This window comes from Lutra lutra, chromosome 1 (assembly GCF_902655055.1).
Source record: "Lutra lutra chromosome 1, mLutLut1.2, whole genome shotgun sequence".
Lineage (NCBI taxonomy): Eukaryota > Metazoa > Chordata > Mammalia > Carnivora > Mustelidae > Lutra > Lutra lutra.
Genome location: NC_062278.1, coordinates 96518329 through 96545419, shown reverse-complemented (window position 1 = coordinate 96545419; position 27091 = coordinate 96518329). Strand labels below are relative to the sequence as shown.

Sequence of the window (27091 nt, the reverse complement as noted above, 5' to 3'; positions counted from 1 at the left end):
GGCATGTGCTGCCTTACCCCGTGTTGCCGTGGGAGTTACCTGAAGCACTCAAGCTCTTGCACCCAGAGAAAAAGCTTCTCGTTTCAATTCGGTCGTTTCCGTGGGGGAATTGCAGTACGGGCAGGTCCTGGGTGTGGCGATGCCAACTGGGAACTCAGATCTCCGTCTTCCCGCTTCTGGCAAACCTTCCCAGCCCTCGACCGGCAAGTGAACCGCCCTCGAGACCCGCCTTCCGGGATCCCGGGGGTCGCTGGCGGACGGACCCCGCCGCCAAAGCAAACCTCTGGAGTGCAGAGTGCGCTTCTCCCCCATTCGTTCTGCGCCTGGAGGCGGATCCCCTTCCCGGCACATAAGTCCTTATATGCACCGGTTGCACCAGCCCGTCTTACTCCAACCCCACAAATAATTAGTGGGGGAGAGAGGCCCGTCGCTCATTTTCCCCACTCTGGATTTGTTCAGCGCTAGAGCAGCGAACCCTGCCGAAAAACCCCCTGATGCGATTGAGAGCCATTGTGCTGCAGTGCACGAATTGGACACACAAAAATAAAGCCCCTTTGCCCCTACGATAAGCGCGCCAGGGTTCAGGAACAGCTTTTCACATCCAACCAGATTAGCCTGCAAAAGCCTGGGCGGAAAGGGTGCGTGCCCCTCCCCCACCCAAGCTGGTGCAGAGGGACCGGGTCAGGAAGCGCGGCCTCTCCCGGGTTGGAGACCACGCCTCCTCCGCCTCCCCCCCCACCTTCTTTACTCCTCCCAGGAAGCGGTGATAGACAGTCCTGTGTGGTTCTCCACCCCCACCCCTACCCCCCTCCCAGCAGAGTGGAGGAGTTGATGTGTCTCATTATAACAGCCAATGCAGCCGCCATCCACGCACAAGCAAAGAAGCATGTCCCATTTAAATACACCCACGCAGCCCCAGCGCCCTTAGCAGAGCAGGGCGCGCAGCCCACACGCACCGCGGCTCCGGGCTTGGAGATCCGCGCAGGTTGGGCTCCCGGACGCGGCGGACCGAAGAAGAGCAGAGGATAGGGATCGGGTGCTGTGGGGCCGGGGTGGGCGGGGGAGGCTGGGCCCCGGGCCTCTGGCGCGACACCCGCATGAGGACGCGAGTGAAATAGACCAAGGTGGAATTTCCAAGGGAGAAGCTTCAGGGTGGTTTTGGACCATTTCTCCCGCGAAGAAGTAGACATGGCGAGCGACTCTCCGGCTCGCAGCCTGGATGAAATCGATCTCTCGGCTCTGAGGGTGAGCAGAACATGTTTTCTGATTTCTTTCCAGTGGTTTGGGTCGGGGTTGATGGGCTCGGGGCGTAAACTGGGGCCGGCATCGGTGGGCAGAGGCGAATGCGACGTGGAGGGAACCTGGCTTCTCGTTATGATTCGGGGTCTGCTGAGGTGCTCTTGGCTAAGCCTCCACGCAGGGGCTGTGCGGTACGTGTCCTCCTTCGGTTGTAGCCAAGGCTCCCCCGAGAACCAGTGGAGCTAATGCCAGTCTCGTCCTAGACCGGTGTAATAGCCGTAAAAATGAAATGCAACGCTCGTGGTGTGTGTGTGTGTGTGTGTGTGTGTGCGCGCGCGCGCGCGTGGTATGCACACACGCCCCGGACGGCCACCTCGTGCCAAGGCGCGAGACCCCACTGTCCCTTTTTGCAAAAAGAATAACGGCAGCGTGAATAAAGGCACTGGCCACTCACTTTTTCCAGCCACCTGCAGGATGACATTGTGAGCCCGACTGTCCCCACGAAGCCGAAGCTGCCGCTCCAAGGGGACAGCTATTGCAATGCTGGTCTTGTAGATGGCATCTGCCTCCACTACCCCCTTTCCGCCTTCCGTGCCCTGACTCCCTCTCAGCGCTCTCTTCTGTGCCAGTCTGCCACTCACCTTTATTTATGGTTTAACTTAGCCCTGCCTGTGCTTTCTGACTTGGTGCCTCTGACATTTCAGTTTTATGGCTGAACTTAAGCAGGTGAAAGGATGTGTTCTCAGATTTTCCCCAGTCAGACCGGAACTCCCGTGAGTGTGTGTGTGTGTGTGTGTGTGTGTTCATGTTCGCTCTGTGTCTGTGGCCAGTCCTTTGTAGAGAGCATCTACTTCCCTCCAGCCCCGCGGGTTTGCGTTTACCTTCACGTGAATTGCCTCAGACGCCTTTTCATTGTATTGACTAAGACATCACTGCTATAGAATCCATTTTGCTGTTGTTTTGAGATCAGAATCCCAGGAATTCCAGTGTAGCCTCGACGACTCCCCACCCCCACCCTCGACTCCCAGCACACTCTTTCGGGGAAGGGGGCAGAGCTTTCTTGCCATTTTAATTAGATGCTGCCTGCCGAAAAGGGGGTGAGGGGTGGGGATGGAGGCAGCAGCAGCGTTGGGGGGGGGGGCGCCGAGAAGAATTGGATACCAATTTAAGGATGGCTTCTTCCTCTCCTGAGCCAAGAATAAAATTTAAAAAAACAACCACACATATACTTGAAGCATGGGGGGCGGTTGAGACGGAATTGATGGTGTCTCTCCATACAGACACCCAGGATGGGTGAAGCTGGGAAGTTCACACGCCCTCCCGAGGCATATATTGTTAGACCATTCCTAAATCTTGGGATTATAGACCTGAATCTTCATTACTTCTCCTGACACTGCCTCATTCTCCACGGTTATTTTAAAGAGCTACCTTTACAGTCAAAGTGGTACTTTTTCTTTAGTCTCATCAATCCTCTCTCCCTACACAGCTCCTTTTTAACTTCCCCTCCTCTTTTTTTATCCAAGAGGTGAGGTTTCTGCAAGGCAGTCCAGGGGTTGAGAAGGAACATAGATGCCATTTGAAATGGTTTTTTGATCATTGGGCAGCAAAAGCTCATTCATGTAGTATTACAGTAAGCTGTCTATTTCCCTGGCGCAGAAATGCCACATTCAGAACCCACTGCCCCCTGGGCAGCTGGGCGTGGGGGTTGGTAACAGGGTGGGTGCTTTGGCTAAGACTGTGGTTTCCTGCTTTACAGACTGTGTGTGTTCATCTGCCCTACTTTCTACGCTGGGAGTTGCTGCCAGCGGGTTAATCAGGTGGATGGATGGCCCAGACTACAGGGTAGAGGAGAGTGGCAAAGCCCAGTAGGGGGTGGGGTGGGGGGGTAGGGGGAAGGAGTCTGAACAATGCGCAAGCCTTGTGGTTTTCCTGAGCTAGAATCTCGTCATTGCTTCTCTAATGGAAAGCTCTTCGATGCGATTTTTAAGTTGGGCTTGGTCAGAGGTGTCCCTTGTGGGCTTTTTCCTGGGGAAGGTTTTCTGAGATATGGAGCACAGAGCCTGCAGGCTCGTGAGCAACCACGAGTGCTCACCAGCCTGCCTGGAGTGTGATTCACACACAGGAGGCCTGTGCTCCAGAGATCTGTATTTTGAAAAGATATCTTTGCAGGCTTCACTGAAATCGCTCTCTGTGGCCTGGGCTTAGTGCTTTGCCTCTGTATTTCTGCCTGCAGGAGGTGTGTAAAGAGGGAGGGCCAAGGCCGGCTCTAGAGATGGGAACTGCTGGCTGGAAGACTTAAATGCAGATGTAGTGACAAATGCCTCCTGGATGCTGAGGGGTATGGCCAATCTTGTAGGGGGTGAGGTGTGCAGTCCACAGGCCATCTAGGTGATCTCCACAAACCAGAGGGCAGATAATGTCTGTCTTCCCAAATTAGGAGAGGTGGGTTTATCTAGATGAGAGGTCTCATTTGTTCCTAACCCCTCAGAAAAGCCCGCCTGCTGAGAACCTTGCAGGGAAAGCCTGACCCCTGAAATGCAGCCAAGGTCAGTGGCATCCAGGAGAATTTGCTGCAGCCTTAACCAGTCCCTTGCTGTTTCCGTGGTTCTTTAATGTACACAATCAATGCTCTTTTTGTAAACCCTGAGCTCAGTGCATTAAAAGCAGATCCTGTCTGGAGAGGCCTTTATCCTTCTCACTTTGGGGGCTCATTGTTCTCAGCCAGTGATCCCAGACTGGACCCAGTCTAAATTTTCCCCAAATAGCAACAATGCATAATTTAAACCAGAGCAACCAGTGACAGCACTGATCATTTAAATTATGCAAGATTTGGATGGTTTTAGAAAGTAAGATAAAACAGCATCCTCTTTGGTTAGAAAAGAGATGATCTGAATCCATTTTTATTAGTCCCAATTTTTAGAGCTCTGGAGATAAACTAAGTGTTGGAGGAAGGGGATGACTTCATAGACTCAGAGCTGGAAGAGAATTGGAGAACCCTTAGCCACTCCTTTCATTTAATACTAAGCTGAAGCCAGAGAGGTGTAGTTGTTGTCCAAGGTCACACAGCTCTGTCTTCCCTGGGTTGGGGGTGAGAGAGGTAAAAAGGGTGGTTTGGGGAGAAAAATCTAGGTTTCCTGACTTCTCATTCAGGGCTCTTTTCTCTAAGTCACACTGTCTGTGGCTGAATCAGAAATCAATAATACATTTTCTGCCTGAGCACAAAAAAATGGCAGAGAGGAATTATTTCACCAGAGTCATGGAATTGTATTTATCGAGACTAGAAAAACTGCTTCATGCAGGTAAGCTCCTAACACATAAAACTGTGGAGCAGTAAGTTACCTTTGGAATTCATCTTGTTCCAGCCTCCCCCACCCCAGTTCTTCCCCTGCTGGCAAATGACGGTCTGAATCATCTAGGACAGATGGTTGTCCTGCATAGTACTCTCTCTCAGTTACCCATCTCCAGCTGAATTGGTCCCATGGGGTCAGTCTGGACATGACATTATTCAGATGTCTCTGCATGTGAGGTTTATAGAGTCCTATGTATGTTTTGCATAATCTATGTGGATACTCATATATAGTGTTATGGTTATAAACTACCCGTGTGGGTGTATGAAATGTGTGTATACATACATAGGCTACGGAAAACAATCTACTCATTCAAACTCAAGGCTTGAGTCATTCTCCCTTCAAGACATCACAGTATTAAAAGAAATGAAATTTGCCACCGGTATGCTTTATTACATATGAGGTGAGATCAGCCCAGAAAGCTTTTTGGGGATTGGCATATATCTGAGTCTGAGCACCTTGGCTGTCCTTAGTTTGGCCCACGGAGGCAGGCATTCAAGGCCAAGATTGGCTGCTGCTGACTTCACGCTCTCAGTTTCTGCCAGGACTCGCACTCACTTTTCTGTGTGAACAGAATTAGATGACCTCTGCTCGTCTTTCCCCTGCCCCTCACTGCCTTCTAGGCCCAGCTATTTCTTTGTCCCTTAAGACCTAGATTTAAGAACTGACTTCATCTGGAAGACTTGCGCACATCTTTCCTGCCACACTTTCTGTCCTGGTGTTATAAATGGTGTGGGGATTATTTTCTGCCTACTTAATGAACTCTGGCCTCATGAGGCCGGAGGTTAGGTCTTGCTCGTCTTGGAGTCTGTAATTGCAGGTAGTTGCATAAACAGATAAATGCACAAATTAGTGAGTAAGTGAATGGTGTGGACTGAGCACTGGGCTCTGTGTCCATGTCATAGTAGTTTCGTGACTCTGGGTAAGTCCTGTAACCATAATTCATTTAAAAATGGGAATGATCTCAACCGCTTGCTTCCTCATATGCTGGCTTCAACAATCAAAGTGTTTAGGGCAATGTTGTGAAAACCGTACAGCGCTACACAAATATACTGTTCCATGATTAAATTGAATTTTATGGGAATCTTGATTCTATCATTTGATGCCAGTGATTCCACTTAATTGAAAATGATCCTGAGAAAAAGATAACAGAAGGTCTGGCATCTTTCTAATAGCACCTTTTTTCTTATGTGTCAAGATGACCTTGTATGTTTCTTTGCGGGCCTAGGTTGACCTTTGCCCCAGGGTCAGCATTCATTACTTTTTTTTAAAAGATTTTATTTTATTTACTTATTTTTTTTATTTTAAAAGATTTTATTTATTCATTTGACAGAGAGAGATCACAAGTAGGCAGAGAGGCAGGCAGAGAGAGAGGAAGAAGCAGGCTTCTGAGCAGAGAGCCCGATGTGGGGCTCGATCCCAGGACCCTGAGATCATGACCCGAGCCGAAGGCAGCGGCCTAACCCGCTGAGCCACCCAGGCACCCCAAAAAGATTTTATTTTTAAGTAATCTCTACATGGAGCTGAAACTCACAATCCCGAGATCAAGAGTCGCATGCTCTAATGACTGAGCCAGCCAGGCGCCCCTAGTGTATTTCTAAACCGGTGTCAGGTATCAGCATTATTCATTAAAACTTTCTTCTTTTTTTCTTCTCTCTCTCTCTTTCTTTTTAAACTTTTCCCCCTCTTTATGGATTACCATAATTTAAGTAAAACAACATTTATTATGCCTGTGCCTTTTCAAAGTTTGTGTTTTGGGGAGGAGAGTGGGCACCTGAAATGATAGAATATTTGTCTTGTATTTAAAGCCTTCAGGTCAGAGGTCTCAGGGGGTTAAGAAATCTTAAAACATTAATTCCTTATCCCAGAGCACTTAATTAAATTTGGTCTTAAATAAGAATTTAGTGAAGTTGCAAGAACTATAAGATGACAGTATCTTAAAATAATATCAGAGTCTTTTTAAAATTAGGTACATTTGTTGTTTTTTTGAGATATAAAACAGGTGTTTTCTTTGCCATGACATTGCCTCATAATGAAATAGTGTGTAGTGGTAGTTATCAGAACATCAGAGAAATGTGCATAATCATTTTCAGTGTCCATTACTAACTGGAGTAATCTTAGTACAAAAGCGAATATAAGTCATTATTTGCTGTTTGAGTAACTGCTTAGGAGGTCATAGAATATTTTCTTGACTAAAGAATACCCAGCCTTTTTCCTTCACGAAAATAGCACACTGCCTGCCACCTTACCTGTAAGGCTCTTGAAATCTCATCATTTTGAGTCTTCTTGCTGTGTCTCTGTGTCTCTGCCCTGGTATTCTTCTTCCACGCCCTTCTCGTCCCATCCCATTCCTTCCTTGGGGGTATGGTTTGAATGTCCACCTGGCTTTGAGCTACTGTGATTGGATCATGGCTGCCACGCCCAGCTGAGTACCGACCCCCCCCCCCCCCCCCCCCCCCCCCCCCCCCCCGTCTCTGAGTCTGTGATTCTGAGGGAATTTGGGATAACTTAGGGTTTGAAAAATGCTTTTGTGTCAAATTGGTTCTTCCATATCTGTGGGGGAAGTAGCTGCCTTAGAACAGGGCCTGAACTAGCAGTGTGCAGAGAATTCCAAGAAAATCTGGATGATATTTTTTGAATGAAATGTTATTCTGCTCATATAAATATAAGGTTCCTAGAGGAGAGAGAGGGAGGACTTAAATAGAAAATGTTGGATGAATTCCGCTTGTAATTTCTTTCATTCTGGTTGGAAGCTTATTTCCCTCTAGAGAAAGATGATTCGCTCTCTACTTTTTACACACCCAGGCTGTTCTCCAGTTGTCTCTAGGGGTGCCTGGAAATTCTCGAAACACATTTGATTTCACCCCAATCTCTCATGACCTTCCTTACTGTCTCTTGCCTGAGGCCTTTTGCTCCATTCCTCTCTACAAACACTGCAGGGATGGTCCCCTGGGCAGCAGCCGTGACAAGACTTGCTTCCCGAAGCGTCTGCCACCAGCCTTCTCCCGACTAGTTTTTCTGTACCAGTCCCTGCAGCCACATTGCTCTTCAGGCGGCGCATTTTTGGTCTCGGGATTTCTTATTCACGGCCTTCCCTGACTCCTCACCGTCTACAGACCCACGCCTGAGCTCTTCATCACAACAGTCAGGCCAGCTATAATTCCGCTGGGCTTCCCGCCCTGCGCTGCGGTTCTGACTACCAATCCTTGACTCCTGCCACAGAGAACAACTTCCTTTTCCCCATGGATGCTCTTTAGTGGGCGCCCTTTTCTGTACCTACTAGCTTAACACTAAGCATTCAGATGCCACCTTTCCCACAAAATTGTCCCTGATTTCTCTCAGGTAGTAGTATCCATCCCATTTGTACACCCTTTCAAAACTGACATCACACATAGAACTTTCTATCCTGGGGGGCGCCTGGGTGGCTCGGTCGGTTAAGCATGTGCCTTCAGCTCAGGTCTTGATTGTAGAGTCCCGGGATTGAGCCCCGCATCAGGCTCCCTGCTCAAGAGGAGTCTGCTTCTCCCTCTGTGCCTCACCCCACTCGAGCTCTCATTCTCTCTCAAATAAATAAATAAAAATCTTAAAAAAAAAAAAAAAGAACTTGCTATCCTGGTTATGTTCACTACTACACAGTGAATTGCACGAAGGCAGTGCATAGATTTGATTTTCTTAGGACTTGCCACCAGGATGGCCTTTGGGGCTGCAGAACTCTTTTTGGTGTATGGCTTAGTAGGTTTTTTTTTTCTATGTGTAGCTAACTAGGTGCCCCTTTTTCCCCTTAAAGATTTGTTTATTTATTTGAGAGATAGAGCGAGCGAGCGGGGTAGGGAGTGGGGAGCGAGGGAGAAGGAGAGAGAGCCTCAAGCAGACTCTTTGCTCAGTGTGGAGCTGAGGTGGGGCTCGATCTCAGAACCCTTAGATGACAACCTAAGCCGAGACCAAGAGTTGGACACCCAGCAGACTGCACGACCCAGGTGCCCCGCTAACCAGATAACATTAAAAATTAAGATCACATTGTTGAAATTATCTGCAACCTGTTTTTTCAAAAACTTGTTTTCAGTTGTTTGCTGCTTTTGTTTGTTTGTTTATTCATTTATCTATAAAGTCAACTCTACACCCAGTGTCGGGCTCAAACTCATGACCATAAGATCAAAAGTCCCATACTCTACTGACTGAGTCAGCCACGTGCCCCTGCAACCTGTTTTTTAAACTTGATAGTCACCCTTTTTGCATGCTGTTAATGTTTTTCTGTAACATAATTTAAAAAATTCTTCGCCATGGGGAATTTTAAACTTATGTGAAAGTCGAAGGAATATTGGAATGCTCATACATTCCTGGTGGGAATGTCAAGTGGTACAGCCCCTCTGTAAAAACGGGTAGGCAGTTCCTCAGAATGTTAAATGATAGAGTCACCATGTGACCCAGCAATTCCACTCCTAGATGTATACCCAAGAGAACGGAAAACATATATCCAAACAAATACTTGTACACAATTGTTTGTAGCATTATCATTCATCCTAGCCAAAAAGAGGAAACAACCCAAATGGCCACCAACTGTTGAGTGAATAAATGTAGTGTATCCGTACAGTGGAGTATCATTCATTAGTGAAAGGAAGTGCTAATATGTGCTATAATATGGAGGAACATTATGCTGGGTGAGAGAAGCCACACGCAGAAGGCCACATGTTAGAGGATTCCATTGATTGGAAATGCCCCAAATAGGCAAGTCTATAGAGAAGAAAAGGGGTTTAGTGGTTTCTAGAGTTGAGGGGAGGTGGAAAGGGACTGCTAATGTTTTAAGATTAGGCAGTGGTCATGGTTGCTCAGCTCTGTGAACATACTAAAAATCACTTGTTCACTTCAAAAGGGTGAATTTTGTGAAGTGTGAATTTAATCTGAATAAAACTGACACGTAAAATAGACCGAAGAGTAGAATGAGCCCCAACTTAACAATGATCCATTCATACCCAGTCTTGTTTTATCTACAGCTCCGTCCACTTCCTCCCCCATATTATTTTCAAGCATCATATCCTTTCATTTGTAAATATCTCAGTATGCATCTCTAAAAGATAAACACTCTTAAAAATACATCACGACAATTCTATTACCATGCTTCGACATTAGTATGTAATTTAATATTTCTTCAAGTAGTCAGTCAGGGTTCAAATTTCTAATCATATGTTTTTAATGACTGCTTAGCATTTTATTGTGGGGATGAATCTTATTATATTTAACCAATTCCTGTTGATGAACTTTTGGTTATTTCTTGTAGATAGTGTGTCAATAAACATACATCATCTTTGTATAGATCTCTGTGTCCTTAGAATAATTTCTTAGAAGTGCAGTTTATGATGAGATGTAAATGAGGGACGCCTGGGTGGCTCAGTTGGTTAAGCCTCTGCCTTTGGCTCAGGTCACGATTCCAGGGTCCTGGGATTAAGTCCTGCATCCGGCCCCTTGCTCATCCGGGAGCCTGCTTCTCCCTCTGCCTGCCAGTCCCCCCTCTGCCTGGTGCTCCCCACTCTGCCGACCCCTCCTCCTGCTTGTGCTCTCTCTCTCTGACAAATAAATAAAATCTTAAAAGAGAAAAAAAAAGAAAGTGTGTAAATGACCTCAAAGTCTCTTGATACTGTCAGATTTCCTCTAAATTTCCTTTGAGGTAGGTGTGTATCATTTATAGGTGAACATATGAGGCTTAGAAAAATCAATTAATTTACCAAAAGTCATAGAGCTATGAAATGACTGCACTTACAACTGACCTGCCCCAAAGCCACTGCCAATAGTGACTCACATGGCCATTATTTGCCCCATAGACCTTGTCAGGATATCAGAATTATCTGATGTATTATCTCCCTAAAGTTCAGATTTCCCAGAAGCCTCTTTTTTGGGCACAACCTCTCTTTGATGAGCTTATGGTGCTCGAGTGTTAGATTGTGATTTTGTTTTTTAAACAACCAAGGTCAGTTTAGAATATGTTAATTGTTCTTCTTCTTGCCTTGAAAATGTGAAAACATAAAATGTGAACCGTTTGGGGATTAGCAGTACACTGGGTACAAGGCATGTTTTCCTTCAATCTGTCATTTTCTTTGGAAAATCACGCGGCAGGTGTGTCTGGAAGACATGTGGAATCGGGCTCAGAGGTTTCCATTTTTTAAGAACTGCAGACCACTGATGCAGAGACCAGCAAGATGAACCAGAAGATATGTTATAGCAGGGGGCCATGCTGGAGCCTTTATCTGTCAGATAATTATCAAAGTCAAAGTCTCGAGTTGTACCTTCTTTGAGGTGGTTATAGATATTTTAAGATTACAGTGGAGAAAATGGAAGACGCAGCTGGCAGCCAGAAGGGTAAAGGGCCTTGCATTTTGGACCACAGTCTCTTTTCCATTTATAGGTGAGAAATTATTAAAATTGACACACCTTTGGGGGTGTCAGCTTTGTGGAGGCCAACTGCCTTCTTTACTAGATTTTATACCTTAACCCTTCATTTAAAATGCTCATAAATTATTTATGCCTAGGATGGAAATCCAGGACTTTACATGGACATTGTTTTATCATTTCTACTTCTACACTTTTTTTTTCTGTTTTGTTTTGTTTTTTAATTTTTTTTAACTGCCTGTAATTAAATTATAGCAGTGTGGTGGGTGGAATAGGTTGTAAGCAGTAATTGCAAACTGTATTTAAATAATAATAATAATAATACTTAGCATTTATAGAGCACTTAATATCTTCAACATACTTGCAAACATTATCTAATTAAATACCCTCTCTGATTATAATTTGGTCATAAATGCACTTAAATTCAGAACAGGGTCATGAGAAACGTATGCATTTGAAAGTTAATGCTAGCCATTCTTTGAAAACCTATGCAATGATCAGAGTTCGAGCTTGGGATTCTGTTAGACTGGTTTTGTGTATCCTCTTGTTAAACCTCGTGACAGGTTTAGATCAAATCTATACCTTAGTAATGCCTCTGCTTACTTTGTGATAATTAAGGACTGAGTGTTGTTCATTGCTCTGGTCCTTACAGACACTAAAATATATACAACATCAGTAAGCTTTAAAATGGGCCTCCTCGCTGCATTTCATGTCCTGGCCTCAGCTGAAACTCCCATTAGTAAATGAAATGAAGTGGGGTTGTGCAAGAAAGAACGACCATGCATCGCGGTTTAGTAATTTCCATCTGAGAAAAATAGATTAAACTGCACAGTAGGATACATCATAAAGAAATGCACTGGAGAAATGAAACATTTTTAGCTCGACTGTACTAATGACTTCTTGCTGTTTTGGACACGTGTCTGTGTATCCTCCCTGCGCACGTATGTCCTGTGTTGGCAAATTCGATAGAGTTTGGAGCGAGGACCTGTGTGGCCTTCTCAGTAGGAAGTGGAGGAGTCTGCTCTTGGTAGATTTTTAGTAAATGTTATCCTGTGCATTGTGATTTTTCTAAGAGCTGGTTGACGGGTTAACTGCCTCGACGTGGTTCTCAAAGTGGGGTCCCTGGAGCAGTAGCTTCACGCTCATCTCTTAGGTCCTGCTTCTGTGACCTACTGAATCAGAAACTGGGAATGGGACCTGTGCATGAGGAAGCCCTCCAGGTAATTTTGATGTACTTCGTAAGTTTGGAATCACTGGCCTGCATTTTTAAAATTCAGCTTTCTTTTTTCTCATTTCTTTCACGCTGGTTCATTCATTCATTCAACAAATATTAATGGAACATCTACTGTGTGCCTAGCATTGTGACGCTGAGGATGTGGTGAAGAAGACACATGTGAACACCGTCCTCATGGATCTTGGTGTCTAATGAATGGGGAGAAGCATATGTTAAAGAAATAATTGTAAGAATGACTTACTAAATACAGGTTGTTTTGGAAAAACACAGCATATCCACAGAAATTTGAGTATGCCTGAAAATGTTGCCGAGTAGAAAATAGTGATTTATTTATATAAGGTAACTGGAACTTTTTCATAAAGGCGTATGGCTTCAAATTGTGGAAGACGCATACTTTCAGGAATATGGAATTTGAAACTTCACGCTAATATAGGCATTTGAATTGTTTGTAAGCAAGACCTGCAAAAGTTGAGACACTTACAAGTGATAATCCTGGACTCTTTTTTGCATTGCCTTTTTTTTTTTTTTTATTAGCAAGTTTAATTCAGGGAACAGAAACCCCACCTCCACCACCAAGAAGATGCATCTTTTTGGTGCTAACTTCCTGTTTTCCCTATGGACTGGTAGGGATTCAGTTTGAAGCCCCAGGAGGTGCTGGTATTTGCATAGAGGCAAAAAAAGGAATCTGTATTCACAGCTCCTTCAGCTCTACTTTTGTTTGAAGCCTGAAAGCTTGGAGTTACTTATTTTGTGAAAGGAAAAATGAAATGGACTTTTGTAATCTAGGCAGCAGGTAAAAGGATATGACTTTCCTTGTAACAACAATCTGTAAACATCTCTTACCTAGCTACCAAGATATCCTGTGCTGTTATTTTAATCTGTAATTCTTAGATAAACACACTGCTTATATTGGGTGGGGTTTTCTTTCTTTCTTTCTTTTTTTTTTTTTTTAATTTGGGGTTGTTAAGGTAACTTTGTATACAACTTGATAATGAATATGTATCAAAATTTTATGTCATACTTACTGCTGGGAAGATGCTTTTAAGAAATTGAATTCAAAGACCGCTCCCACCCCCACCTTTAGAAGGCCTATTTTAAAGGGAAATGTTATGAGATGATCATCATTAGCCTGGATATAAGGAATACGTAGTTAAAGATGATTCAGTTTTTTGTAATATTTCAGCTGGTGTGTGTCGGGGGGCAGATCCATCTGTTTCAGAAGAGGTCTTAATATCATTGAGGTATCATCGAACTGTGCAAGCATTTTAATCAGGAATGTTAGCGACTCTCTAGTTGGGGTTACTTGCCAGTGACTCTCTGTGTCATTCAAGAAGTTCTTCCTGGGACCAAGTTTGGGAAACAAAGTTTCCCGCAGTGGTGGTATCTTACACCCGGGAAACTATGGATTTGACATGGCTTCTTTTCAGCCATCTATCTGCATGGGTGAAAGCGTATCATTGTTAGGTCAAAGCCAAGTGCTTGCTGTTCCTAAAAAGGCACTCCTCTCTTTTCTTTACTTTAAACTGGTAGCTCTAGCACCAGTCAGAGAGAACTGGGTTCTCTTCTCATGTGAATAAACAAAAGCCCTACGGAGCTCCCCTTGAAGCCCAATACCCAGATGCTACTCTGCGAAAGAACACTGCACACACTTGGGTCAGAACAATACATATGTTCTCTCGGTGAGTATTTTAAAGATGTAACTCGCATTGGTATTGTAGTCATAATTTCTTGAATATAAACAGCTTTTATTTTGGGAGAAGAACAGATGTAAAAGTGAGAAATACAGAAGTTTACACATTTTGACGGGGTGGGGCAGGGGAGCTGGGGAGAGGAGGAAGGAGGAACACTGTTTCTTTAAGATCAGGGTAACTCAATCTTAGTTACTCCTTTGTTTTCCTTGAGTGACTGAAAATTAGCAGGGGAAATCTCTTGGAACCCAACCACCTGGGTACCTAGATCTCCACTTAACTGGTGGCCCCAGAAAGAGTGCTCGCCCTTAATTAGCTTAGGTCTCTACATCCATCGGAACAAAGAGGCCCCCTCCCAAGGAGGAAGCCTCTCTGTGAAGAGAGGGAGATGGTACACATTCAGTGAAATATCTGCAACACTTAAAACGTGAGAGGTGCAGAGATCCCAGCCCCAGACACAGGGGGTTGTTTTCTCTATTGGAAAATGTAAATGGCAGAAGTTTGAGAGCTTGGTATCCCTCTTTGGTGTCTGAACCAAAGTCCTTGCTTGTTCTCTGGGTGCCCACCCCCTCCTTTAATTTGGGAGCGTGTTCCTAAAAGGTACTTGGGGTTTACAAAGCAGCAGGGGCATTACTGTGAGTATTCTCAGTCCCCTTGAGGCCAGGTCTGTTTCTTTTCTTTTCTGGAAGCAGGGTCTCTGCTTCCTTGCTTATCACCTGATCCACAGCAAGTTGCATCAGATTTAAAGCAATAGTTCCATGACCTTCTTTCTGGGTTCCTGCCTTCTGTAAGTTGCTGCTTGTTTGCAGGATTCACAATTAGGATTTTGTCTCTGCAGAGACTCTGTTTAGTGTGCAAAAGCCCATTCTCGTTTGTCATGCTTGGTTCCCTGATAACTCCCCATTCGACAAATAGTTTGGTCAAATTTTCTGTGACTGTTTATTAAGTGATTTCAAGCATGGTTCAAATGGCCATCTCTGATCATTTCTTTTCTAATTTTAAGTGAAATTTGGAATGTGAATACATTATGAGGCCATGGGAATCTCACAGTTCCCAGAACGGCTAGTTAAAACCGTATTCGTGCTATGCTTCATGCCATGGTAAACGTAAATCTGATTTTAAAATATCTTTGAGAATGCGGATACCCTGGAACTCTCATACTTTGCCGGTGGGATTATAAAATGGATAAGCCACTTTGGAAAACAGTTTGGCTGTTTCTGAAAAAATTAAGTAGAAGTTTACTCTATGACTCAGCAATTTCACTTCTGAATGTCTCTCCAGGAGACAGGCAAACATATGTCCAGGCAAAAACTTGCAATCTGAATGTTCATCATAGCCCAAAGTGGAGACAACTCGAGTGTCTAGCTACCAATGAAGAGGTAAACCAAATATGGTGGAGTACAATGGGGTACTCTCTTGCAGTGGGAAAGACCCAAGTGCTGATGTGTGCTGCGATGAGGATGGAATGCTCAGGGAAAGAAACCAGCGCAAAAGATCACATAGTGTATGAGTCTATTTATACGAAATGTCCAAAAAGGCAGATCTGTAGAGACAGAGAGTGGATTAGTAGTTGGCTGGATGAAGACAGAAGAGTGAAGGCGTGTAGGCATGTGGGATCTTTTTGAGGTGACGGGATATGTTCTCCGGTTGGATGGTGGTGACACAAGTGAATTTTGTGGTATGTAAATTACACCTCGAGAAACCTGTTAAAATACCTCGTGCCTGAGACACTGCTTCACAGCTATGCCAGCTCCGTACACCATGAGGCCAGGCTCGCCTGTCAGGCTGCTCTGGTATCTCTACGAAGACCATCCCTTCAAGACCTCGAGGGACGGGAAGTCTGGTCCAGTCTTCTGCCTTGTACTTACCTTCATGTCATCTTGTACTCTATGGACGTTTCCTATTTTATAAATGTAATTGTAGGAATTTCCTTTAAGAAAAGGTGGCTGGGAACTTCTCTCCCCTCCCAGAGAAAGGACTAGAATAGCTATTCCAGTCTGAAGCCATTCCTGACTGAACCGCTTTCCATTCTCTCCCATGTGTCTGCTCACCCTTCTGCTATTCCGTATGCTGTTCCCCCTGCCTTGAAGTCTTCTCCAATCCCAATGGTTCACAGATGATTTCTTTGTCTCTTCCCCTACCACTCTCCCCAGAGGAAACTGTAATTTCCACAGGGCAGGTCCTGTGTTTTGTTGATCTGCCTCTATTTATTAATGAAATGTATGACTTCTCATGACTTACAGCGTAAGACTAAACTCCTTAATTTAGCAACGCCTTTGATGGCCTCACCATTCCCTACTTTTTTTTTTACAATATCAGCAATCTCCACCCTCCTCCCTCTCCAGAGCCTTTCAAAGCTTAACAAGTTGTGGGATGAGTTTAATGGGTTGCAATTGGCTTTTAAAAAAAATTAATTAGACTAGAGTAGAAAACTATTACTGTGCATTTATTGTATATACATGTGTATTAAGTTACAGCATAGAACATATTTCTTATAGGGTAAGGGCACTGCAAGGCTGAAGTTCACTGTTCTGGCTTAGTTCAGAAGACCGTACACCTAGAGGGAATTCAGTTTGCAAATTCTAGTTCAGTAATCCAGCCTGGGCCCACAGATTTGCAGCTCTGTGACCCACTCTCAGTTTGGACGTAAGTGTTCTGCATTTTAAGAAACTATAATACACCGTAGTCGCTGACGCCCCCCTAGCTGACTGAGGCCTCCTGTTCATCTCTGGAACACCTTCTGAGAGCTGGGGGCACTGCTAGGGCCCTGGATAGCTCACCTTGGCGAATACGAGATACAATCCGGGTGCAAGCTGCAAAAGTGTGTACTGTTGCTCCTCCTGCTTGGGGAGCCCCAGACCCCACCTTTGCCCCACCAACTCTGTAGTGAGACCTATTCACCTCTCAGAGTTTTGCTCAGAGGAATTAGACACGTCTTCTGCTACTTCTCATCGGGTTCAATGACATTGGGTGTCTGCAGAGAGATTGGAGGAAGGCAAGACGCTACAGGGAGCTATGATCACTTACCTGATAACAGGAATTCTCCAGCGTGGTGGCAGCGGAAGAGCTGAGCTCTGGGGGTGACAGCTGAGGACTGAAAGGGTCATTCCTCATGGAGGAACAAGTTGCTGGATGTTGCAAGAGCCACTGTGGCCACAAGAGCGCCCTTTGGGAAATGTCAGGAGGGGAGGGAATGGGGCTTGGGAACTTAGTGGAAGTAGCAGAATGGGGTGGGGACTCAGAGCCAGTTACCACTGAGGTCACCCCCCAGGCTCACATGGGCTTGGGTCGTATAAAAACGGAGACAGAGACAAACTACAGACCTGTCAAATTATGCCCGGGAAGACTGGAAGGAGCAGTTTTGTCCTGTGTGCCCCAGTGAGGTTGGGAGGCCTTCCCTCTGAACAGCTGGAGGACAGGGTATTATGTTCCCCAAACAGTGGAGACTGAATCCATGTTTTGCTTGTGGGGTCTGCTTGTGTGCCAGGTGCTGAGGGAGGGGCTGGACGGCAAGCTGCACAGGCTGCCCTCGGTTAGGGCAGAGATCTGCTCCTCGGCTTTACAGTTCCCAGAACATGATGTGGTCACGGTGCTGAGTTTTGGGTCACACTGACACATGGGAGCACCTGACACTGTTCTGGAATATAGTTTACTTATTATTAATAATAATGCCAATATTAATAGCTAATATCCTCTGTGACCTCTTGCCATGTCTGAAGCGCTGGGCTACTTATTTTTAAAAAGGCTGGTCTTATTAACACAGTCAGATTTTGTGGTATGTGCTATTCTTTTGTAAGATTTCATTTATTTATTTGAGAGAGAGAGCACATGTGGAGGGAGGGGCAGAGGGACAAGGAGAAGCGGGCTCCCCACTGAGCAGGGAGCCTGATGAGGGATTCAATCCCAGGAGCCTGGGATTATGACCTGAGCAGAGGCTTTAACCCACTGAGCCACCCAGGCGCCCCTAAATTATAAACTTCTAAGGACAAGAACAGTGTCTGGTTTACATCTGTGTTCTATAGAACACCTAACACATAGTTCAGAGTAGGGTGCACTTCTGGAGTTACTCTGTTTGTATCCTGCGGCCTCACCATGCAGTGCATGGATGGGGGCCTGGCTATCAATTTAGTGTGTTTCCAGCCTTGGAGAGGAGGGACTGTGATATTGGGACATCAAAGCACGGTGACTCCCGAGAAATTGAAAAACCCACATCCCAGGCAACTGTGGGACTTCAGGTTGGCATGATTAGAAATCTTCCAGGGTCCTACAAACTTTAATGGCAAGGAGCAGAAAGGGGCTCTGAGATGGCAAAATGGCCTGTAGTTATTGCTTTTCCATCTCCCCTCAGATGTTAAAGTGGTTCATTAACAGAGCAGACTGTAAACCTCTTTATAAAGCCAGGCTCAGTGAATTGAGACACGGGTGAATTTTTATTGTTATCAAGTCACGGTGCACATTCATCGGTATTTTCCCACTTTTGTTCCGTGAACTCTAAAAGGTACTGCCTGTGGGGCAGCTTCCCCAGTGACTAGTGGGAAGGCAGGGTCAAGGATATTATGTTATGTCATGGTGCGGATGGCTAACTAGCCAAAGGGCTGGTTATCAAGCCCCTGGATTACCTCAGCACCTGTCATTTATGGCACAATTGTAGGCACTCCTATCTATTGAATGAAATCATCTGGAACCTTCCAAGTTTACTTTTGTGAGGTGTCTGTAAAGAAAGGTCCTCTGTCCCTTATCCAGAGGCATCAGGTGAAGTTCAAGGATCTCCTGTTGGTGTGGCCGCAGATGATACATGGATTTCAGTTACGTAATAGAAGTTGGGAATGATGGAGGCTGACCTTGGCCGCAGACTCGCTCTGGCCTCCTTGACTGCTGTGGGAGGGAGTTCCGCATGTGCTGGGCTGGCCTGAGACGGAAGGAAGGACTCAGCCATTCTGCAGAGGTTAGGGGCTTGAGTACCTGGTGCAGCTGTAAATCCCAGAGCATTTCAGAAACAGTCACAGGAATTAGCCTAGAACGGAGTCTCGGGGGCACAAGGAAAGAGCCCCTTACCTCCACGTGTGCTGACACTTGTCTATTTCTTTGTTTTCTTTTTAGCTTCTAGCTGTTGAGAGCTTCAGTGAGTGGTCACTGGCTCTTGTGGTTCATTTTTTATAGCTGTAGGGGGATAAGGCCCATGGCCGTTAACTGGCATTCTGGGAACAGAACGAGGTGAACGGGGAGATTTTTCATCATCTCTGAAGAATGCAATTCAGTGACAAAGGCGATCATCGTGTCTCCGTGTTCTTCACTGGTTATAACCTGCTAAGCTTGGATACTTTTTTCTTCAACAAATGCAGACGGTTGCACTTTCCAGTAATTAGCTGATATGACTGTAATGGACTCTGGCTTCGTTGGATAGAATCTTTGGAATCAAGTGTATTAAATCGACTCTTCCTTTTCAGGTAATAATGAATAGAAATTCCTGCTGTAAATATAGAATTATAGATTCTAAGCGTTTTAAGGCTTTAGGGTGGTAATAAGAAAGAGGGGAGCGGGCACAGATACAGTCACACTTGATTTCATTCTTTTGGAGGTGTGGTGCAATTCTTGGCAAGCCTCGGGGGGAAATGAGCCGTGGGCTCTGGAAGAGTGTCGGCGGGGACAGGATGACAACGGTGGACACGATGCCTATTCTGATGGGGATTTGTGCTGAAATGTTCAACTCTTCCACCTGTTCTCAGTCCTTCTAAAATCAGGGGGTGGAAATGAATGGTGACGGCCTCCAGGCTCTGGTCAGGATTCTCCAGGTGCCACTTTGGCAGTGAAGTCAGCCGGAACATTTTTGGCAGTTCCGTGGAGAGTAACCTATATGGGCAGTGACCATGACACAGTTGAGGCTCCTTGTGGGCTCGTGGCTTATCTCATTTGTTTTTGGAGTTACAGGAAGTGAACTGGCTTAGAGGTTATCTTTGGGGTCAGATTCTGCATTTGGGCTCTGGCACTATATCTTAAAAGCTTTGCAACTTGGGGCAAGTTATGTAAATTCTTTAGGTTTTTTCGACACCTGTAACATGGAGATAATAGTAAGACATGGGGATATTGCAGGAATTAAACATCTTTTATGTAAAGTATTTAGGACAGCATTTGTCGTATTGCAAATGCGTGATAAAATTTTCAACACGTTCAACACCAACATCGCTTTGTTTAAACAACTGGTGAGCCCACTGTCAATCTGGGGCCGTGCAAACGATTGGGTGTATGTAGGCTTATAATGTATATAGGCTGTGCCTTCAGGGAGCTCCAAGAGTAGTGGTAGAGGCAGACATAAAAACAGAGTTTGGTAGAAGCCAGCTATATAGGGGAGAGAGAGGTGGGGGAAGTAGACCAAGATGGCGAGCGGGATGTTTCACGGGGCTGAAATAACTTAAAGCAATTTTCACTGGTTCTGTGTTGGGAGCTGCCCTTGGTGCCAGATACTGACATGGATGAAGTGTGAGTTGTTTCTTAGAAGTAGCCTTTACATCTTTTCTGCCCTGCCGTCCTTACCCCACAACAAGCTGAATTATTCCGTGCCTGGATTGTTATCTCTTTCTCTTCCACTTGCCACCCCCTAACTCTAGTCTTTGCCTCTTCAATCTTTTTCACATGGGATCATATATGAAGTGTTGTTTATTAATAAGCAGGAGTGTATGTGTCCTGCTTTGTATAAGGAAGCCTAAATATTGCAAACCAGTATGGAACTGAAAGCAGAAAATGCCTTTTAAGCACTTTTGTTTCCGTCTTGGGAAATCTGTTAATACAATGCAACACATCAGTAGGCCAAAGGATGTTAACCCTGGGATCATTTCAACAGATGGCAAAGGGCATTGGTAAAATTTAGCTGTCATTCTTGATTTAACCTCCCTGCTCCCCCCCAAAAAATCAACTATTTAAAAAAAATTTATTTATTTATCTGGAGAGGTGGGATGGACAGAGAGGGAGAGAGAATCTTACACAGGCTCCATGCCCAGCACAGAGCCCAACGTGGGGCCCTACCTCACAACCCTGAGATCACAAACTGAGCCAAAATCAAGAGTTGATGCTTAACTAACTGAACCACCCAGGCACACCCCCCCCCCCTTTTTTAAAGTAAGCTACACCCAATGGGGGGCTTGAATTTATGACCCTGAGGTCAAGAGTTGTATGCTCTACCGACTGCGCCAGCCGGTGCCCCATTCCAATTACTCTTATTAAACTAAGAATAGGGGGATTCTTTCTAAACTTGATAGAGAATGTGTCTAAAACCAACAGCTCACGTCATCCCTACTTTCCAAACACCAGAGGTTCTCTGTGTGGTGGTACTGTTGGTTAACTACCTATGAGCCATTCCCATCTTCTTTCTTGATGTCAGTGCTCTGAATTTGTGTTAATATTTACCCTTCTCACATTCTCAGAGGACGTGGACACCCGCCTCCCTCCCCCCTACCGCCTTGGCCCCAGCACAGAGGAGGTGGACTGGATTAAGGATTAGATTCCATTCTTTTTGTTGATGTTGATGAGTTTAAGCAAGTCAATTGGGCTGATGAAGGAATCAGGGGGGTTCGTGGGAAGGGTACCCTCACTTTTACAAGAAAGTTTTTAAAAATGAGACTTTCTAGACTTAGCTAGTGTGCGTAAGATCATGATGCTTAGCTGTGCTGCAGCCATCTGACAATCATGAAGGGAAAGCCTGGAGAACCACAGAAAAGCCGATTTAGATCCCTACATTATTGTTGAGTAGCTGGATTAATCAACCCTAGAACTGTCCTGACTCCAGAATTCATATTACATTAGCTAACAATTTCCTCATTTTTTAAGCCACCGTAATTGTGTCTTCTTTTATTGGCACTTGTAAACATCTAAGTGATAACACTTGTAAACATCTAAGTGATACACAGATCTTTCTTGACTTACAATGGAGTTATGACCCAATAAACCCATTGTGAGTTGGGAATATCATAAGTCAAAAATACACTGCTGAACATCCTAGTTTAGGCTAGCCTACCTTACCCATGCTCAGAATACTTGTGTCAGCCTATAGTTGGACAAAATCATCTAACGCAAAGTCCAATTTTATAATAAAGTGTTGAATATTTCATGTAACTGATTGAATGCTGCACTGAAAATGAAAAACAGACTAGTTGTATAGATACAGAAAGTTTGTAAGTGTATTGATTGTTTACCCTCATGGCTGTGTGGCTGAGTGGGAGCTACTGCTTAGTGAGACTGCCCAGCATCATGAGAGAGTATTGTACTGCATATCGATAGCCCAGAAAGAGATTGAAATGCAAATTCTAAGTATGGTTTCTACTGAATGCATATTTTTCACACCATCTTTAAAGTAGAGAAATTGTAAGTCAAATCATCATAAGTCAGGGACTGTCTGGTACATTCCTTTTTAAAATCAGGTATCATACAAAGATGTCAGGCTTAAGATAAGGACCAACAATAATACATACCCTTCTGGAACTTTTAGCTGTTGAAATAAGACAAGACTGAAGAAATAAGAATTACAAGTATTAGTATAATACTTTTTTAGTATAATACAAGACAATGATGTTTTCATTATTTCCAGCTAATAAACTTAGGAGAATCAATTGAAAAAAATAGAGCAATATGGCTGGATATAAAATAAGTATACCCAAACCAATAGCATTCTTATTAGTGAACCAAAATAAGCAATTAGAAAATGTATTTGAAAAATGATATCTTTACAATAATATCAAAAAATATAAAACTTCTAGGAATAAATTTAACAAGATTTCTGTAGGACTTATATGAAGAAAAATTTAAATCTTAACAAAGGATATACTGAAGACTTGAATAAATGCAAAGATATCCTGTGTTCCTGGATAGGGAAACTTAGTAATGTAAGGGTGTTTATTCTTCATATATTAACATGTGGTTCTAATAAAAGTATCAAGCAAGAATTTGTTTTAGGATTTTACAGAATGATTCTAAATTTCATCTGAAAGAATGATCAGACAAAAATAGCTTCCCAGTCTCCTGGTATGATTTGTGTTTCTGTCATTTGTGTGCATCATCTATGTCTTACTGTATCATTTGTTGTACAAAAGTTTTAAGGTTTACAATTTCATAGTAAATTATAATTTTTATAAATACAAAAACACTCTGTTCCAGGTAATGGCTTTTCTTAGAAATTATTATTAATTATTATTTTTATTTTAAATTACTTTTTATTTGAATTCCAGAATAGTTAGCATATGTTTCCATTGTCCAAATAGTGATTCAACAATTCTGTACATTACTCAGTGCTTTCCTGAAGAAATTATTTTTGTTTTTTTAAGAGTGTTCCTTTATGCTTGCTTGATAGTTTTGATTTTCTTTTAATTTCTAGACTGTCTAGATTTATTTTGCTATAAAAAAGCATATACATGGTATAATTTTGGTGTTTTTTTTGTTTGTTTTTTAATGAAATATATTTGACATTGTATTAGTTTTAGGATTTGATAGAAGTATGTACCATGAATAAGATTTTATTTTTGGACCTAATCTGAGGGTTTTCTTTCAGAGGGAGAGTTTAAATCATTTGGTTTTAGTGATTAGTTATATTTATGATATGTTTGTCTGTCTTTATACAAATCCCATCTTCCTAGTGTCTTTTGTTTTTCTATATCGAATTTTTTCCAAAATGCAATCTAAATATGTATTTAATCCTGTAGTTCTCAAGTTATGCAAATTAATAGTCAAATGGGAGCCTTTAATGTCCCCGTTGTGTAACAGAGTGAAATTTTATTTCCCTACCTTGATCCCATGCTTCTCCTACTCTTTCCAGTGTTTAATTCAATCTGACATTATAGATTGGATATATGTGTTATGTTATCTGATCTCAACTTAATATTATATACTTATTTTTACAAAAGATTAAAAGTTAAATTAAAATTTGAAGATATTAAAAACAGTACATTATTTTTCAGGGATACTTTTTGTGTTTAGCATTAAATTAGTTATACTAAATTGGCTGTTTTTTGCTCTTATTCTATTTTTTTTAATTTTCTTTTTGCTCTTCTATTTAAAAAAATTTTTTTGCTCTTATTCTATTTTTGAGTTCTCTATTTTTGATTCATCTTTCAATTAGCTGGAATACATATTTCATTTTTATGAATATTACGTGTTAGTCATATTTTATGTGTTCTTGCCTAGCTTCAAATTTTTTGTTTGCCTTTTTTTGGTGAATAATAATTGGGGAACACAGTTACTTTATCATCACTCTTTCCTCATCAACGTTTGTGGATGGTTCATTGGCTTGTGGTGTTTAATATTGTGAAAGAGAGGTTTGGTGCTAGTACTTTGTAGTTAGCCTGATTTTCTGCCTGGTTAGTTATATGGATTTTGAAAAAAATTAGGAATTACTTTTTTGGGCGCAGGTGGGATCTGTCTTCAGCTATTTGGCTTAGAACTCTGTGGGCTTTTGCTCCTGGGAGCGGTTTTGGTTCACATATGTTTATTTGTAATACCTTACTATTTTTCAAAGATTATTTATTTATTTATTTGACAGAGAGAAAGAGAGATCACAAGTAGGCAAAGAGGCAGGCAGAGAGAGAGGGGGGAAGCAGGCTTCCTGCTGAGCAGAGAGCCCGATGAGGGGCTAGATCCCAGAACCCTGAGATTATGACCTGAGCCGAAGGCAGAGAACCCACTGAGCCATCCAGGCGCCCCATATCCTTACTATTTTTAAAAAAATTCTATTCCTTCCTGTTGAATTTCATCCTGTGAAATATCTATGTGCTTGATTTGGATCTCTGTCCCCTATGGTTCTTGTATGTCACCTTTCCTGTATTTATTTTTACATCTGTCCTTTAAATTGCTGCTGGTAGTGTTTCCTGTTTGTCTTTCACAGTATGGGTATTATTTTCCACAGTATCCGTTCTGTTATTTACTGCCTACACTTTTGCCATGAAATTTTAGGCTTCTGTGTGTGTGTGTGTGTGTGTGTGTGTATGGGCAAACTTTCTCATTTCTGTTCTCCTCTCAGTCTTTTCTTTCTTTTTAGCTGTTTGTTTCGGTCTTAAGGAGGTGGTCTCCTCCTGCAGTTCCCCCTTTGGAGGACACCATGAAGGTGTGTTCTCAAATTGTTGTATGTTTCCTTTTGAGTCATCAAGACATGATACAAATGAGAGAAATGGGATAATGACCCAATGTTACAGGTCTGTTGTTTTTGCAGTTCTGTTTCTGTTTCTACATTCTCAAAAGGAAGTAATGAATGGGTCTTGGGATTTGCCAAAAGGCAAGATGGAAGTTTCATTCTGGATGGCAGCTTCCCAGTAGGCGACTTTAGTGAACTTTAATGTCATTCCGCGCATGTTAGAGTCCTATGTGCAATGTGTTTAATTTCTCTGTGACTCGGTTTTCTTTTCTGCAAAATGTGAATAATGACTTTACCTTATAGAGCTGTTGTTTTAAATGAGTTGTGAAACACACACACACATACACACACACTTCTCCTAAATTAAGAAATGAGCTATTTTGCTATTACTTACATAAAACTAAAATATGTTCTTAAAACTTTTTTCCTCCAGATTTTGAAAGTTAATATATGCTCATTGAAAGAAAAATTGTTATTACAAAGTAAGAAATAAAAAAATTATGTGATACCAGAGGTAACTCTTTTCATTAGTTTGGCATAGTCTTTTCCAGTCTTTCTGTTTTTTAAAAATAATTATATTAAAAAAAATGTACTGATTTGGAACCCTGGACATTTTGTCAATAAAACGCCACAAAGAGGCTAAGTATACAAAAATATGCTAAGACCTAGTATAGCTACCACTGTGTCCTTTCCACGTTAAACATGAAAAAAGTTAATCAATATAGGGAATAATATACTATATATATAATAATTATTTTATAATATATAATTATACTAACACTAAAAATAATTATAGTATACATAAAAATATATATGTAATATATATTTATTATAGTATATATATAATATATGTACTATTATATACTCTATGTAACATATATAAAATATATATACTATAATTATTTTTAGTGCTAGTAATGATTTCCGTTTTATCCAGGATGCAAAATTTTTCATTTTGGGCCTTTTAATTAATTCTTTCTTAAACATGATTGTCTGAAGAGTGGAACCAAGTAGGCTGTACCTAAGTGTGGCTCATTATTACAGAATTTCCTGAAAGCATAATATTAAACCAGGATGTTCAGCTTGACTTGGTTTGACTTTTTGTCTTCTATAACAGACAAATTGTTTAAAATAAGGCCTAATCTTGTCGCAGGGATTTTTATTTAGGTACCTTCTCCTGTATTCGTGATTAAGGTACAACCTCAAAATTTCAAAACTGTTTTTCCAAAGCTGAAAGATATAGGAAACAGAAAGAAGATTCTCTTTTTTACTTAATATTAAATTATTGAGTACTAGATAAAAGCATTTAACTTTATGTTCCCTAGTATTAAAAAGCTTAAACTTCTGATTAAAATAATCTTAATTTATTTTCTTGGGTCATATTGAAAATTAGAGTACTTTTGTTGTCTCTTGTAATTTCCCCCCCCCCCCAAAATTAGGGGCTCGGGGCAAAATTCACTTAATATTTAATGCAATGCCACTACTGAAAACAGTGTCACAAAACTCAAGTTTCTGGAGGGACAGCTATACGTTAGCTGCTGCTCTTGGCATTCTGCATATTTTTTGGTGGGCAAGATAAAACATTGTAAGGCAGTATTTTATTATATACATATATATATTTTTTATTATAAGTCAGTGGTTCTCAAACTTCGGTGCACATTAGCTTTTCCTGGAGAGTTTGTTGAATCAGAGATGGCTGGCCTCTGCCTCTGGAGACTCGAATTCAGTAGGGCTGGCACACATAATCATTTGCATTTTAGCTAAGTGCTGCTGATGCTGGTGGTCCCAGGGCCCCACATTGAGAACCGGTGTCATCAATGACACAGGAGTGGCAAGCACAGTAAATTCTAAGGCAGGAATGCTGTAAGCCGCTCTTGCCTGGGATGTGTGTATACAGCACCTGGGCAGCATAGGATTTGAGCGGGACACTGAGGAGTAGTACAGGGTACCAAGAGAAGCTGGAGAAAACAACCAGGCAGGGAACTATGAGAGCAGCGGTGTGTAAGGCTTGTCGGAGGGATGCAGAGACCATTCTGAAGGGAGGAAAGGGTTTTTGGCGGACATTTGAAGGGACTAAGATTGGAGAGGTTGA

The 27091-nt window shown here is 42.7% G+C and overlaps 1 protein-coding gene across 10 annotated transcripts in view; it reads left to right on the top strand.

Moving 5' to 3' along the window:
• The first annotated feature begins 822 nt into the window (after nt 1-822).
• The window catches only part of TNIK (TRAF2 and NCK interacting kinase), a 385411-nt gene continuing 359142 nt past the window's right edge, over nt 823-27091 (top strand). For 6 of the 10 annotated variants that reach the window (XM_047730493.1, XM_047730479.1, XM_047730473.1 and 3 more), the window contains exon 1: nt 823-1245. In XM_047730493.1, coding sequence (XP_047586449.1) covers nt 1189-1245 — 57 coding nt within the window. In that variant the 5' untranslated portion in view covers nt 823-1188. The remainder of the gene's footprint in view (nt 1246-27091) is intronic. The other 4 variants (XM_047730517.1, XM_047730508.1, XM_047730500.1 and 1 more) reach the window with 1 other exon arrangement.